At 46.6% G+C, this 17,297-nt stretch overlaps 1 protein-coding gene across 4 annotated transcripts in view; it reads left to right on the top strand.

Moving 5' to 3' along the window:
• Positions 1 to 14,154: 14,154 nt before the first annotated feature.
• LOC142049497 (poly(A) RNA polymerase GLD2-like) overlaps positions 14,155 to 17,297 on the top strand; it is a 47,354-nt gene continuing 44,211 nt past the window's right edge. For 2 of the 4 annotated variants that reach the window (XM_075077261.1, XM_075077259.1), the window contains exon 1: positions 17,006 to 17,212. In XM_075077261.1, the coding sequence (XP_074933362.1) occupies positions 17,061 to 17,212 (152 nt within the window). In that variant the 5' untranslated portion in view covers positions 17,006 to 17,060. Of the gene's footprint in view, positions 14,235 to 17,005; positions 17,213 to 17,297 lie in introns of those variants that run through there. The other 2 variants (XM_075077262.1, XM_075077260.1) reach the window with 2 other exon arrangements.

The raw sequence follows: 17,297 nt of genomic DNA, 5'->3' as shown, positions 1-17,297 counted from the left end.
CAAGCCCGGTCTCCACAAATTAAAAACAAACCTGCAGGTAGAGCAATAGGCATATTGCTAGAGCGTGAGATATTTGCAGAGGTATAGTTACACCAAGCAGTGGCATTTTTATATACACTTAGGGTGGCATTCACAGGCCAAGAAAGAGACTGGTTTCGTCCCGTATAATTAAAGTATAAGCAAGCATCCATTGACAAAGAACCCAATAGCTCAAGCTCTTGTGGCTCGAGATTAGTTTGAGGGCGATGGACTGCCCAACCGTCCCAATTATTCACACAATTCTGGGGAGTATCACAAAGGCTCCCTAAGTGTGGTGTATTTTGTGGTATCACTAGCGTCCAATTATCAACCGGCACTCCAACCAAACAGGTGGAGAGGGGATTTCCTGGCGATGACAATGATAGGCAGATGGAATCTTGGCCTGTTAGATTTGCCAGGGTAACCCATACATTCTGTTTTGGCTGGGGCGGTATGTACATGCCCTCGGTGATTCTTATCACGATACTTACGATGACTAACGGGAGTACTATTGATTTGTCTAATCCAGTCAAGGGTGTGCAATTCATATCGTCTAGAACCCTCTATTTCGTGGCCTGTGATGATTAAAACCTTATGTGTCTGTAATGGGTGATAGTAGCAACTGTCACACCACCCCCTAGCTCGATGGGTTCTTACCCACCCGCGCTGTTGACAGCTATGACACTCTCTTAGTACCCAGGGTCGGCACTTATTACATTGGGGACATTCTATCCGTATCCTGGCTACCTCTACCGGTGCAGTCATACATCTTCACTGTCTCCTGTCACTTTGCAGATTTCGTTCTTCTGTTCATTAGGCATAGCCTTTACCCATCTACTGGGTATCCACCTTGGACCTGTGGGGGTAAGCACACACATGTAACCTCGACCAAAATATTTGACTTCTACGGGCCCTTGCCATAGACCAGTGGAAGGGTCTCGATACTTTACCATTACTGCCTGTCTTGACTCCTTCCTACCGTCATTCCCATGCACCCACGCAGGAGGGTTATCGTGTTCTGCAAATATGCACAAGTGATTTAATACAAACAAAACTTTTGCAAGCCGTTCTTGTACATCTTATACGTCTCGAAATTTGTTTAGATATTGTTTTAGAGTCTGGTGCGCCCTCTCAATTATTGCTTGCCCTGTGGGTGAATGTGGAATGCCCGTGAGATGGCGTACCCCCCATGCCTGTAAAAATTTCCTAACATTCTGACTACAGTATGCTGACCCATTGTCTGTCTTAATCTGTGCTGGAGTTCCCATTACAGCAAAACAGACTGTTAAATGGCGTATAACATGGACGGCCTTTTCCCCTGACTGTGCTGTTGCCCATAAAAACTTGCTATAAGTATCGATAGTAACGTGAACATATTTTAGTTTCCCAAATTCTGACACATACGTAACGTCCATTTGCCATATTTCCCTGGCCTGAAGGCCTCTGGGATTAACTCCTAGCCCTATGCCTGGTCCGTGATGGCTGCAGGTAGGGCAGGCTTGTCTTTGGCTGTAGGCTTGTAAATATCCATTCCAACACCCTTATCTTCTCCCCCTTTTTCTTTTTGCACTGAGTAAGTGCACCCAAAATGTGAGTAGAACCATGGAGTATGGGGAGATCGATGGGGAGATCGGGGTCCAGCCGGTCTACTGCTCTCTGAACGATCTCGGAGCTGAGGCGTTGTATCATCGAGGTTTGTTCGGCAGTCGGTCGGACCGGCGCGGCAGGGTCAGTGCCCTTTAACATTGGGCGAAGAACCTCCAAGTCATCATTAGTGATTCCGGCTACTGGCTGTAGCCATTGTAGGTCTCCTAACAGCCGTCGAGCATCATTAAGGGTTTTAATTGCTGTGTGTAACGTAAGTTTCTGTGGACTGACTTGAGAGTCACTGATGCGCCATCCGAGGTATTTCCATACTGGCGAACGTTGAACCTTCTCTGCTGCTATTACTAGGTCGTGTAGCTGGAGCTGTTGCTGTAAATATAATTCTTGCTGTGCCGAGAAGGGTTGTTGTTGCGCGAACAAGATGTCATCCATGTAATGGTAAATTATAGTGTCCGGCCATTGCTGCCGCACGTTTTTTAATGCAGCATCTACGAAAAGTTGACACAGAGTAGGGCTATTCTTCATGCCTTGTGGCAATACTGTCCATTCGAAACGTAAGTCAGGACCCTCTCTGTTGATTGCTGGTAATGTAAATGCAAATCGCTGGGTATCCTGAGGATGCAGCTTTATAGTAAAGAAGCAGTCCTTTAAGTCGATAATTAGCAAATGCCAACCAGTTGGTAACATGGCTGGATTTGGAAGGCCAGGCTGTAAAGCCCCCATCGCTTGCATTTGCTGATTTACTGCTCGTAAATCATGTAACAGCCTGTATTTCCCTGACTTTTTCTTGATAACAAAAATAGGGGTGTTCCAGGGGCTTGTTGACGGTCGGAGATGTCCTTGATCTAATTGTTCTTTTATTAATATGTGGGCTTGCTGTAGACTTTCCCATTTGAGCGGCCACTGCCCGACCCATACTGGCTCTTCTGTGAGCCATGCTGATCTTCTGTGGACGAGTGTCCATCAAAGTGACATCTACTGCTGTTGCCAAGTCCAAGCCGAGGCTTCCTCTGGTGGCGGGTTGCAAATTGGAAGCTGGCCGGAGCTGCTCAGCATGACTGGTGGCGTGGTGACGGAGTGCTGAGAAGTCACTGGAGCCGCAATTGGTGCCTGCGCGCTGCGACTCTGGGCGCTCAGCTTCCCGTTTCCCGAACGCTGGCAGGCAGTTGTATTGTGGCCTTGAGCCTGGCAGTGTTTGCACCATAAGTTAGCTTCGCTGCACTGTCTCTTCATGTGTTCTGCTTTTCCGCAGCGGAAGCATCTAAAAGTAGCTGGCCCTCTGTTAGGGTTTTTAGCTAGACCCAATGGGGCGAGAGCGGCACAAACCTGTTGTTGAACCTGTACCATTCCCTGCCCAACTTCCCTCAGTGCCTCAACTAACATAGCTTGAGGACCGGTAGGTACTCGACTCATGCGTTCAAGCATCACCTCAATGCCTGCGTCTAGGGGAAGTGTAATTAAAATACTTTTAGTAGCTTGGTTGGAGTTTTCCATAACACATTGACGCAGAAATGGGCCCTTCATAAACTCAGGTAAGTCGGTACGATCTAACGCTTCTGTAACTCGATCTACAAATGTGGCAAAAAGCTCTTCCCTCCCTTGCTTAATCGACATGTAAGAAGGGGTGATTGGTGCTGTTTTGACGCGCTGTAAGGCGTCCCTTGCTAGCCTCATTGATTCTCTTAATACATCAGGGCCTGTCTGCATTTGCATGTCTAGAGACGAGAAGGGTCCTATTCCCATAAGTTGCTCTACTATTACTCCTGCTAGCGGATCATTTTGCTGGCGCTGGGTGTTTGCCGATCTATCGCATAGGGCGTGCCAGTGAGCCTGCCATAAAAGCTGCTGCGACTGTGTCAGTATGAACTTCATAATGTTTTTAATATCCTCGGGACAAAGCAGCCCGCTTCCCCAAATGTAATTTAGCATCTGTCTGGTCGGCTCACTGTGTACACCCGATTCGCTGACCGTACTTCTCAGCTGGTTTAAGATTTTCCAATCAAGAGGAGTATGGTGTGCGAATAAATTTTGATTGTTAGCAGGGTCCGGTTGATAGATGACAGGGAAAGCCTGAGCCAACAAGTCGGCGGTCTCTAGGTCCCCATTTTGTAATGCCTCTAACCCGATTTTCCGCCAGTCAACTCGGCTGCGCACACTAGGCACAGAACGGTGACTAGACGGGGTGCTCGGCTTATTTTCCTCCACCGGAGAAACTACATCACATAAATTTTCAATATCTTCACCTCCCTTTCCCAAGCTTATTCCTTCTCCGCTAGTTTCTACAGATCCACCAGGAGGAGGAGGAGGGGGAGGAGGAGGAATAAGGGGCCTTCGAGGTATGATAACTGGGATCCCCGAGAAGGGAGGCGAAGGATTGCCTAAGCCAATTCCAATCTTTCCAGCATTGGGGTCACAATTGTCTAGCCGATCAGAGGCGGCTGTTGCTAATCTTTTTTCAGTTTTATATTTTTTCATACAGTTAATCACTTCCCGCCAAGGTTTCATTAGCTTTTTCGCTGTCTTATCGTCATCTATCACCAAGTCCCACAAACAATCACCATAAGCTCTCCACTCCTCTACTTCAAAAATTGACTCCGGTTCTTTAAAGAACCCTTTCGCTTTGCCCACTGCAACTAGCCCTGACAAGTCTTTTAACTGACTTACTCCCCGCTTTTCTAAAAAGCGCTTTAATAATTCAAAAGCTACCTCGACCTCCATCGCCCGATGTGAGGATAAATCAGCGTCGTTTGTACGGCTCTCGCTCCCGGGTTAGCTTCAACTGCAGAAAGCGGATCCCCTCTTGAATTCCGAGGTTGGATCCAGGCCGGAGGGTCGGGACGTATCAGAAATGATGCATAAATCGACTCCTCTTTTGCCCCCTGGCCGCCGTCTGCCAGCGCGTCTCCGTCTCTCGCTGCCGTATCAGAAATAGTCCTTTTCAGGTCCCTGTTCGGGCGCCAGTTGCGGCGAGCGAGGAAAGCAAGCAGCCAACTCAACATGAGTGATAGAGCAAGCTTCAGTTTTATTTTTAAGTCACAGCGCTTTTATATGCTCTTGTAAACAAGCTTCAACAATTACTTCATACGGATTGCGACACCTCCTTAACGAACAGTCTATTTCTGTACTTCGTGCCTAAACTCCTTGTTCTTGTTTGTCGGTTGCTCTCAAGGCCGAGAGATATCCCTGCCTTTCTTCTTTGCTCTCAAGGCCGAGATATCTCTCGCCTTTCTTCCTCCTCCTGGTGACTTGCAGATTCTCTGTAATTTCCCATCATCGGGTCTGACACCGGGTCTGTAGTCAAGCTAGTTCCATCGCGTACCTATAATCCTCCAGCCCGCTTTCTATCTCAAACAACTTATCATGGGACCCACATGTGGATTCAAGCCTATAGTTTCCCACAGCAAGCGAAGCGGGTAAAGCCTCTGTGGTATGGGGGACGATGGCTGAAGTATAATTATGGGGAGGCCTGGCAAATTGACTATATTACACTCCCACAAACCCGCCAAGGCAAGCGCCGTGTGCTCACAATGGTAAAAGCAACCACCGGCTGGCTGTAAACATATACCACGTGTCCCACGCCACTGCCCGGAACACTATCCTGGGTCTGGAAAAACAAGTCCTGTGGCGACATGGCACCCCAGAGAGAACTGAGTCAGACAACGGGACTCATTTCCGAAATAATCTCATAGACACCTGGGCCAAAGAGCACAGCATTGAGCGGGTGTATCACATCCCCCGTCACGCAGCAGCCTCTGGGAAAATCGAAAGATACAATGGACTGTTAAAGACTAAAGTGAGAGCAATGGAGGGTGTAACATTCAAACACTGGGGTACACATTTAGCAAAAGCCGCGTGGTTATTTCAAAAGGGGAACTGCCAGGCGAGCTGGCCCTGCCCAGTCAGGACCCTTACATACTGTGGAAGGGGATAAAGTCCCTGTAGTGCACGTAAAATATATGCTGGGCAAAACAGTGTGGGTTCTTCCTGCCTCAGGCAAAGGCAAACCCATTCGTGGGATTGCTTTTGCTCAAGGACCTGGGTGCACTTGGTGGGTGATGCGGAAGGATGGAGGAGTCTGGTGTGTACCTCAAGGGGATTTGATTTTGGGTGAAAACAGCCAATGAACTGAATAGCACAATGCGAACTGCTATATAATATTGTGTGTCATCTCTCTGTTGTATCAATGATATCATAGTACAAACCTCCCAATCCATGGAAGATAAACTTTGTTCAAACCAAGCAAAGTGCAGCAGCGATGGAACGATGACTGACTTGATATGCAGCAACCCAATGCCACACACACCATCTCTCCCACCCTGAAAGACTGATACGACAGATGGAGCACAGAGTCATGGACTGGGTGAATTCAGTGGATATTTTTATGGACATTTTACAGGGAAGGTCCATAGACTAAGGGAATGATGTCTCTGTATTATGTCAAAGGATTGGAAGGGGAGGGGTGGTGGTTGGTAAGGTTGTATTGGATGGTATGGGACCTGGGCGTGGTATAAATGGTATGGAATAAGGGGTGGAGAATGTGCTGGTTTTGGCTGAGAAGGGGTTAATTATCTTCACTGTAGTGCCTGTGGTGGTCAGGGACCTTTCCAGCTTCCTGTGCTCTGCCATGTGGGCAGGAGGCTGGGAGGGGCGGGGCCACGGCTGGAGCAGCTGACCCTGACTGGCCAATGGGATGTTCATTCCATACCATGTGACACCATGACCAGTATATTAATGGGGGCAGTTGTGGCTTGGGAAGGTGTGGTGTTGGGTTGGTGAGCGGCTGTGTTGATTGTCTTTTTTTTTTGGTGGTTCATTCCCCCCACTGCCCTGGGTTTTGTGCCGCTCGTTGTTTTACTTTCTATTGCATTTTTGTTGTTGGTTTTTTTTCATTTTATTTTAATTATTAAACTGTTCTCATCTCAACCCACAAGCTTTACCCTTCTGATTCTCTTCCCCCGTCCCACCGGTGGGGGAGTGAGTGAGCGAGCGAGCGAGTGACTGTGTGGGGCTGAGTTGCCGGCTAAACCACAACAATGAGCAGAGGGGGCTTTCCTCTATGAGGAAAGGCTTAGACAGTTGGGGCCGTTCAGTCTGGAGAAGAGAAGGTGTCGTGGTTCAGCCTTAGGTGGCTACTAAACACCACGCAGCCGCTCACTCACTCCCCCCCACCCCTGTGGGATGGGGAAGAGAATTGGACGAGCAGAAGAACTTGTGGGTTGAGATAAGCACAGTTTAATGATTACAATAAAATAATAATTATAATAATGATTATCATAATAATGACAGTAATGATAATATAATAAAATGGAAAAGGAAAGAAAAAAAAGAAACACAAACAATACAACCACTCACCACCCGCTGACCGATGCTGCCCTTCCCCGAGCCGTGAATGCTGCCTCGCCCCCCTGGCCAGCTCCTCCCAGTTACCATACTGGGCATGACGTTACATGATATGGAATATCCCTTTGGTCAGTTTGAATCTGCTCTCTTAGCTGTGCCCCCTCCCCTCCCGGCTTCTTGTGCACCCAGCAGAGCATGGGAAGCTAGAAAAATCCTTGACTAGTACAAGCACTACCCAGCAACAGCCCAAACATCTGTGTGTTATGTCAACATTTTTTTTCATGCTAAGTTCAAAGTACAGCACTATGCCAGCAAGAGTGAATAAAATGAACTCTATCCCAGCTAAAACCATGACAGTATCCACCCCTTATTCCATATCATTTACATCATGCTCAGGTCCCACACTATGCAGTACAATTTCAATAATCCCTACCTGCCTACTCATCCTTTAACAGAATATACATATTTCATTTATAATTCCCCTTGCCTATGGACCACCCCTGTAAAATGTCTATGAAATGTCCATTCAGTTAATTTAGTCCATAACTTTGGGTTTCATCTATTGTAAGAGCTTTTCAGAGAGGTGCTGTGTGTGGTCTTTGGATTGTTGCATGCTGAAGTCGGTCCTTGTACCATCACCGCTGTACTGGTAGTTCTTGTTCTCTCACTGCTGTACTTTGCTTGGTTCAATTGAAAGTTCATTTGCTATTATTATTAATTGGGAGATTCCCACCATGATACCATTGATATGGCATATAGCAACCATAGTAGTAATGACATACAACATTATATAGCAATTAACAGCATATTATTCAGTTGATTGGCTGTTTTCCCCCAAAATCAAATCCCCTTCAGGCACACATCGGACTCCTCCATCCTCCCACATCACCCACCAAGTGCACCCAGGTCCTCGAGCAAAAGCAATCCCACCAGTGGGTTTGCCTTTGCCCGAGGCAGGAATAATCCATACTGTTTTGCCCAGCATATATTTTACATGCACTACAGAGACTCTATCCCCTTCCACAGTATGTAGGATTTCTGACTGGGCAGGGCCAGCTCGCCTGGCAGATCCCCTCGTGTTGACTAACCAGGTGGCCTTTGCTAAATGTGTATCCCAGTGTTTAAATGTTCCAACCCCCATTGCTCTCAGTGTAGTCTTTAATAGTCCATTGTATCTTTCGATTTTCCCAGAGGCTGCTGCGTGACGGGGGATGTGATACACCCACTCAATACTGTGCTCTTTAGCCCAGCTGTCTATGAGGTTGTTTCGGAAGTGAGTCCTATTGTCTGACTCAGTTCTCTCTGGGGTGCCATGTCGCCACAGGACTTGTTTCTCAAGACCCAGGATAGCGTTCTGGGCAGTGGCGTGGGGCAGGGGATATGTTTCCAGCCAGCCGGTCATTGTTTCTACCATTGTAAGCACATGGCGCTTGCCTTGGCGGGTTTGTGGGAGTGTAATATAGTCAATTTGCCAGGCCTCCCCATATTTATATTTCAGCCATCATCCCCCATACCACAGAGGCTTTACCCGCTTCGCTTGCTTAATTTCAGTGCACGTTTCACCTTCGTGGATAACCTGCGCAATAGCGTCCATGGTCAAGTCCACCCCTCGATCACGAGCCCACCTGTATGTTGCATCTCTCCCTTGATGGCCTGAGGTGTCATGGGCACATTGAGCTAGAAATAATCCCCCCTTATGTTGCCAGTCCAGATCCACCTGAGCCACTTGAATCTTAGCAGCCTGATCTACCTGCTGGTTGTTCCGATGTTCTTCAGTGGCCCGACTCTTGGGGACGTGAGCATCCACATGACTTACCTTTACAACCAGGTTCTCTACCTGGGCAGCAATATCTTGCCACAATGTGGCAGCCCAGATGGGTTTGCCTCTACGCTGCCAGTTGCTCTGCTTCCACTGCTGTAACCACCCCCACAGGGCATTTGCCACCATCCAGGAGTCAGTATGGAGATAGAGCACTGGCCACTTCTCCTGTTCAGCGATGTCCAAGGCCAGCTGGATGGCCTTTAGCTCTGCAAACTGGCTCGATTCACCTTCTCCTTCAGCAGTTTCTGCTACTTGTCGTGTAGGACTCCATACAGCAGCCTTCCATCTCCGGTGCTTTCCCACAAGGCAACAGGACCCATCAGTGAACAGGGCATATTGCTTCTCATTTTTTGGCAGTTTGTTGTACAGTGGGGCTTCTTCAGCATGTGTCACCTCCTCCTCTGGCAATATTCCAAAGTCTTTGCCTTCTGGCCAGTTCATAATCACTTTCAAGATTCCTGGGCGACTGGGGTTTCCTACTCGAGCCCGCTGGGTGATCAGTGTGACCCATTTACTCCACGTAGCATCAGTTGCATGGTGTGTAGAGGGGACGTTCCCTTTGAACATCCAGCCCAGCACTGGCAGTCAGGGTGCCAGGAGCAGCTGTGCTTCAGTACCAACCACTTCTGGAGCAGCTCGAACCCCTTCATATGCTGCCAATATCTCTTTTTCAGTTGGAGTATAGCGGGCTTCGGACCCTCTGTATCCACGACTCCAAAATCCTAGGGGTCGACCTCGGGTCTCCCCTGGCGCTTTTTGCCAGAGGCTCCAGGTAGGACCATTCTCCCCGGCTGCAGTGTAGAGCACATTTTTTACATCCTGTCCTGCCCAGACTGGCCCAAGAGCTACTGCATGAACTATCTCCTGTTTAATCTGTTCAAAGGCTTGTCGTTGCTCAGGTCCCCATTTGAACTCATTCTTCTTCCAGGTCACTTGATAGAGAGGGCTTACAATCAGGTAATAATTTGGAATATGCATTCTCCAAAAACCCACAACGCCTAAAAATGCTTGTGTTTCCTTTTTGCTAGTTGGTGGAGACATGGTTGCTATTTTGGTGATCACATCCATTGGGATCTGATGGCATCCATCTTGCCATTTGATTCCTAAGAACTGGATCTCTTGTGTGGGTCCCTTCACCTTACTTTGTTTTATGGCAAAACCAGCCTTCAGAAGGATTTGGACTATTTTCTTTCCTTTCTCAAAAACTTCTGCTCCTGTGTTGCCCCACATGATGATGTCATCAATGTATTGAAGGTGTTCTGGAGCTTCTCCCTGTTCCAGTACAGGCTGAATCAGTCCATGGCAAATGGTAGGGCTGTGTTTCCACCCCTGGGGCAGTTGATTCCAGGTGTACTGGACACTCCTCCATGTGAAAGCAAACTGTGGCCTGCACTCTGCTGCCAGAGGGATTGAGTAGAATGCATTAGCGATATCAGTTGTGGCATACCACTTGGCTGCCTTTGACTCCAGTTTGTATTGAAGTTCTAGCATGTCTGGCACAGCAGCACTCAGCAGTGGAGTGACTTCATTCAGGCCACAATAGCGTACTGTTAGTCTCCACTCTCCATTAGACTTCCGCACTGGCCATATGGGACTGTTAAAGGGTGAGTGGGTCTTACTGATGACTCCTTGGCTCTCCAGTCGACAAATGAGCCCATGGATGGGAATCAGAGAGTCTCGGTTGGTGGGATATTGCCGCCGGTGCACTGTTGTGGTGGCGATCGGCACCTGTTGTTCTTTGACCCTCAGCAACCCCACAACAGAAGGGTCCTTCGAGAGGCCAGGCAAGGTAGACATCTGTTTAATTTCCTCCGTCTCCAAGGCAGCTACAGCAAAAGCCCACCTGTACCCTTTTGGGTCCTTGAAATACCCTCTCCTGAGATAGTCTATGCCAAGGATGCACGGAGCCTCTGGGCCAGTCACAATGGGGTGCTTTTGCCACTCATTCCCGGTTAGGCTCACTTTGGCCTCCAATACAGTTAGCTCTTGGGATCCCCCTGTCACTCCAGCAATGCTGATGGGTTCTGCCCCTATTTATTTTGATAGCATTAAGGTGCACTGTGCGCTGGTGTCCACTAAAGCTTTATACTCCTGTGGGTCAGATGTGCCAGGCCATCAGATCCACACAGTCCAGTAAACCCGGTTATCCCTTTCCTCCACCTGGCTGGAGGCAGGGCCTCTCTAGTCCTGATCCTAGTATTCATCACTCACTTCCGGTAAATATGAATCACGTATCTCTCTATTAAGATGAGACAGAAAATCAGCAATTCTGTTCCTCTGTCTGGGGAATTGCTTACTGGAAACTGGAGCAGCAGCTCTCCTGGAGAAACTCCCCCGAGTGACTGTTTTCCCTTGCAGCTCACGTCCCCGTGCCTCTAGGGTCGAAGTAGGTTTTCCATCCCACTTCTTCATGTCCTCTCTGTGGTCACGCAGGTAGAACCATAGGGTGGCCCATGGTGTATATCCCTTCTCTTGAGCAAAGGGATGCTTACTCCTAATTGTTGAGATACTGGTCCATATTGGTGGGGGGTAGGACCTATCTTCTTTGAGTTGCTGGACCTCTCGGGATAGTTTTTCCACAGCAGAGACTAGCAAGGAAGAGAGATTTGCTTTGTAGTCCTGGAGTCTATCAATCACCTCCGCCACCATTGGTGCCTCATCCTCTCTCCAGGACATCACTGCCAATGAGTTTGCATACGAGGATGGTGCACTCCGTACAAACTTCCGCCACATGGGTCATGTGCACTCAGCCTCATCTGGATCTTTGGATGACCGTTGATCGTCTAGGTCACCATAAATCACCTTAAACACGGCTATATCCCTCAGGTACTGGATGCCTTTCTCCATGGCCATCCATTTTCCTAGGCGAAATACAATATATTTTTTGAAGGGGTACATTTCTCTCACACCTGACAGGAGTCGCCTCCAGAGGCTGAGGGCTTGTGTTCCTTTTCCAATTGCTTTATCAATGCCCCCTTCCCTAGAGAGGGATCCCAGTTGTTTGGCTTCCTTCCCCTCTAATTCCAGTCTACTGGCCCCATTATCCCAGCATCGGAGCAGCCAGGTGATAATGTGCTCACCTGAGTGATGCCCGAAATCTTTCCATATATCCCGCAACTCACTCAAGGATAGGGATCGGGTAGTTTCCGTTTCTTGTATGAGTTCTTCCTCTTCCTCGTCCTCTTCTTGTGATGGCCCTGTTTTTCTAGCATCTCTTTCTAAACAAGTTGACTTTCTTTTCCAAGATTTCTTCTTGAGTATAGGGGCGACTGATACTGTCACAGGTTGGTCCTCTGATTCAGCTGCAACGCTTGTCACTGGGGTTGGAGTAGCTGCAGTGCCTATTGTGGGGGTTTGGGTGGCCGCAGTGCTTGTCACTGGGGTTGGAGTAGCTGCAGTGCCCGTCGTGGGGGTTTGGGTGGCCGCAGTGCTTGTTGCTTTCCTTGTCTTTGTCTTTTTAGATCCAGAGACATTCTCTTCCCCTTGCGGGTACTGAATAGTGTTAAATAGGGCTTGATAGGCACTGGCCAGGCTCCAGCACATTGCAGTGATTTGTATCTCTCTGGAATTGCCTGGGTGGAAACATACTTCCTCCAAATATTCTACTAATCTTTCAGGATTCTGCACTTGTTCAGGGGTGAAGTCCCACAACACTGGGGGTGCCCACCATCTTAGGCATTTGCCCATTCTATCCCCACATACCCTGCCACCCATAGCTATTGAGCCTTGGGGCAGATCTCTGGATGATATTCTTAACTTGCTTATTAACCTTAGACAGAACTGAAATTGTCTGCCAAAGCAATACTAACAGATGTATCTTAACTACCCAAGGATGTTCAAGATACTGAAAAGTTGTTGTAATGAAGGAGGAGACATTATATAAGATGGTAGCTAAGGTGCCGTTCTGTATTTCCTCCATAAAAAACCTCTCAGAGGAGGAGGTATAATTGCTAATTGCCTCCATGAGGTGGTAGCCGACGTACAGTAATGACTTCCATGCAAGACCCAAATAACTGATAACGGTCAAGGCCAGTGTTTTAATAACAAGTCTCCTAGGCAAAACATCGCTAATCGTTGCAGAGCACAGCAGACTGCAGAAACCAACAGCAATTTTTAACGTGTACTTTACAATCAGCATGGTAAAGACTGGACAAACTAACAGTGAGAACAGATGAATCAATGCTGTGACCAGCAACTGTTATTATCTCAAACCCTTCGTGCCCCACATTGGGTGCCAAAAAGGACTGTCATGTTTTAGCCTCAGTTGGCAACTAAACAACACACAGCCACTCGCTCACTCCCCCCACCCCTGTGGTACAAGGGAGAGAATTGGAAGAGCAAAAGCACAAAGAAACCCCCAAACTTGTGGGTTGAGATAAGAACAGTTTATTAATTAGAATAAAATAGTAATTATAATAATAATGATTATGATAATAACAACAATAATTATAATAAAAAGGAAAAGGGAAAAAGGTAAAAAAAGCAGAAACACAAATGATACAACCGCTTACCACCTGCCAACCGACGCTGCCGCTGCCTAAGCTGCGACTGCTGCCTCTCTCCCCCGGCCAGCTCCTCCCAGTTAACATACCGGGCATGACATTACATGATATGGAATATCCCTTTGGCCAGTTTGAATCCACTCTCTTAGCTGTGCCCCCTCCCCTCCCGGCCTCTTGTGCACCCGGCAGAGCATGGGAAGCTAGAAAAGTCCTTGACTAGTACAAGCACTACCCAGCAACAACCAAAACATCGGTGTGTTATTAACCTTGTTTTCATACTAAGTCCAAAGCACAGCACTATGCAAGCTGCAGTGAAGAAAATTGACTCTATCCCAGCTAAAACCATGACATATGTCTTTAGCGGAGAGTTCCAAGAATTCAGTTTTCTTAAGGATATCATAACCTCTTCCTTTTATTCCTTTGTCAGCACATAAAGGCCGTCAGGCCTTTGTCAGACAAAACACTTGCAAATAGTGACTGCTGAGGACCGAGAAAAGATGCCGTGAGGCCGGGTTTTCGGTCTGCGCCTTTACAGGGCTGTGATGTAGTTCCAGCCCCAGCATACGGAGAGGCCGCAGGCGACTACCTACCGCCCCACACACAACACAGTGCCGCCCACGCCTGTCAACGCGGCGGCTCCCCGCTGCGCTGCACTCCCAGCCCCTCGGAGGGCAGCTGCCCCGGCCCAAGGCCGCCCTGCGCCGGGAAATCGCCCAGGAGACGGTAGCGCGTCCTCACACGACGCCAGGCGGAGGCGGCCACCCTTGACAGCTTACCACCAGTAACGGCCACCGATTCCAATGTCGCGTACAGCCGCTACACTCCCCCACCCCACCCCTCCCGGCACAGCGAGGGGGCGGAGAAGGTGCATGCGCAGGTGTTGCGCGGCGGGGAAGAAGTGGTGCGAGGGCTGGGTGGTTGTTTCCTGCCGGCGTCTCTGTATTTGGGTGAGAGGGTAGTGCTTAGTTGGTGGGGTTGTTGTTTGTTTCTGGTTCGTGCCGTTGTGGGGGGAGAGTGGCTTGAGGGGTTGTTGGTCGCTGTCTGTGGGCCTGTCTTTGCCCAGGCCTGGTGTGAGTCTCCTGGTGGGGTGTAGGGGTCTCGTGTTGTTGTGGGGAGAGGTGCTAGGGCAGTCAGGGTCCGGGGGGTTCGGGGGCGGGGGGGGAGCTTTATAGTGCTGCCCTGTGGTTGGGCGTCCTGGCTGCCTCCCTCTGGGTCGCTAAGCGCTGAGGTGGGGAGTGAGGTGTGTGAGTACTGTGGGGGGCTGGTGGGGCTTCGGGCGCTGTGGGAGCTGCGTCTCCTCAGGGGCTCCGGGGTCGTGTGCGCTTGGGCTTGCTTACGCAAAAAGCGTACCAGTATTTAGTTATGTGTTTCCCTCAAAAGTACATGCTTACTTGGAAAAGAGTTGCTCACTGGTGGAAGTGTATCTGACTTGTAACGCTTACTAGACTTTTTGGAGAGTAATTTCTGTCACGGTAATCTACTGAAAGTCATCGTAAATGCCGTTATAGCTACTGTGAGACAACAGTGTTGTTATGCTGTTTTGTTTTGGGTTTTGTTTTAGGGAAGGTAACTCCTTCATTGCTGTTCTCTTTATGGTATTTACAACTTCAAAGGCTAAAAATACCTTGTTACTTTTACAACTAAATCTCGAATTCTGATGCTGATGAATTTTATTAATCAACTCCTTATGTATATTGTATGTAATGCTGAGAGTGCCTGGGATGCTTAGAGATGAATGAGGTGTGTCAACAGTTTTTACATTGCCTGTCCATACTAGAAATGGAAAAGGTTAAGAGGTTTGTTTCTGAAGTGTAGGTCCCTTTTCTCTGTTAGAAATTACTAATTTCTTACTGGATTCCTTACTATGTCCACTTACTTCCTTAAAGTGACTTAATTGGTGTTTCTGCATCTGTGTGTTTTGCTTGTACTGTTTTATGATTTTTGCACTGCACATAAATATTATTCAGACTAAATGTAAATGTCAGGTAACTTTCTCATCATGCAATTTTTTTTCTCTTCAGCAGAATTGTAAGTAAGCATCTCAAAAAAAACTTTTGCTAATACATAACACTTCACCCCACCTCCAAACAAAAGTGAAAGAGAAAACTGTAAGAATAGTTATCTTGGCAGGTTTTTCTTGGAGCTAGTATAGCAGTGTCAATGTAGGTAGTACTAGTTTTTCACTAGTGTGGGCTGTCATCACAGGAAGTAAGGAACAATGTCAAATTTGAGCAAATAAACTCCTTGGAATTTATTTACCTAAGTTCCATGCTAATGCCACCTGCAGTGATAGTTGGAGCTGTCTGAGGAGGTAAAGAATATGACAGGAGTCCATAGTGGTAGGTGAAAGAAGACTTCGAGGCCATGGAAACAATGAGACCGTACTACAGTAAAGTTAGGAATAACTGATTTTATTTCAGTGTATGAGAGAATGCCTATTACTATAACTGTTAATACAATTTTATATATATATATTTAAATGTTTAGTTTGGTAATGGAGAGAGAGAACCTAAAAGTGATACTTTAATTTTATTCTGAACTTAGATTACTGTGTGGTGATAGGATTTCCATGCTGGTGCATGGATCTGTCAGCACTTTTCCTAATTGTGTTACTGTAGCATTGGGCTTATAAAAAAGTTTTTATGTAATAATTAGGGAAACACTGCCATTGCTCTTATGACTTCTAAATGTTCCACTTTTTTGAAAAAAAACTACTACTTGTATTTGTATCCCCGTATTGCACTAATGGGGTAAATATTTATATGCAAAGTATTGAGGTCAGTCATGAAAAACTCTTTCAGTGACACATCTTTGTTTGTAGGGTTCTTATTTAAGACAAGTAAAAAATGAAGAAACTTGAAAGTAATGTCAGGTTTTCACTGCAACAAAGAGATATATACAGAATTGATAACTGGTTTTAAAAATCTTCTAATGTGGTCTTGCCATGTAAAGTCTGAACTTTTATTGTCTCCAATCTATAAGTTGAGTTTAAGGTAAAATACTGATGACTTGCAAAATGGATGCAACACACAGTTTAACCTATTGTAGAGGCAAAGATTTTCACCCAGCCTTTCTGCTAATGTATAATGCATATAATGACACAAGATCAAACAGCAGTCAGTTGTGCCAGAATCAATTTAAAATATAGAAAAATGCAGATTTACTATCACAGCCTCCATTCTGTTAGCACACACATAAAATAACACTATATATATGACAGTCTTAAAGCATGAGTAGATTACTTTCCAATTGCTGTCACCATTTGGATGCTTCTTTGCTTATGTTATGAAGAAAACCTAATTTTGCTTATAGTTTGTGATCAGCTGCATCTTCATGTTCTTATGATGAAGTGAAGTGTTCCTTCCCTTATATTGTGAACATCATTGTGGAACATTTGAAATAAGAAACCTATTCCACTAAAATATGGTACTTTTTCCTTGAGATGAAAACTTATGAAAGTTACATGAAACAAAATATAAAACTAAACTTAAAATGGAGGGGAGCAAATCAAAATTCACTTTTAAAAATAAGTAAATTAAGTAGTAATTGTGAAACTTAGAAAAATATAGTGCTCTTATTTAGTGTCTTCTCCTGAAAGGAGATAAAACTAGCCCACAATCACAAGTCTTTTAAGCAATCTGTGGAAATATATTGTAGATTATTTCAGTTTTTAAACCAGATGTTTAAAAGGTTACTAGTATTTCTTGTTGCCTAATTTTAATTTTTTTTAATGTAGGTAAAAGGCTACATGTTCACTTTGAGTAGAAAGGAGCATGTTCCTAAATTCCTCCAACTTGGGTTGTCCACCCTTCCCTCCAGAACGTCATCAACAAAGTAATTTCTTCAGTAAGGTTCATCTAAATATGCCACCTGCTCGTCTCCCTCACCAGCTCAGTTTAACTCAGTTTAACTTTCAGAGTGCAGCGTAAGTACAGTAAGATTTGATAGTGGGGATTGGGTTGAAAAAGAGAGTTAACTATCTCTTGAAAGAAGTATTTCTGTTTATGGAG

The sequence above is a fragment of the Phalacrocorax aristotelis genome, chromosome W, assembly GCF_949628215.1.
Source record: "Phalacrocorax aristotelis chromosome W, bGulAri2.1, whole genome shotgun sequence".
NCBI classification, from domain to species: domain Eukaryota; kingdom Metazoa; phylum Chordata; class Aves; order Suliformes; family Phalacrocoracidae; genus Phalacrocorax; species Phalacrocorax aristotelis.
This window is presented reverse-complemented; position numbering and strand designations above follow the sequence as displayed.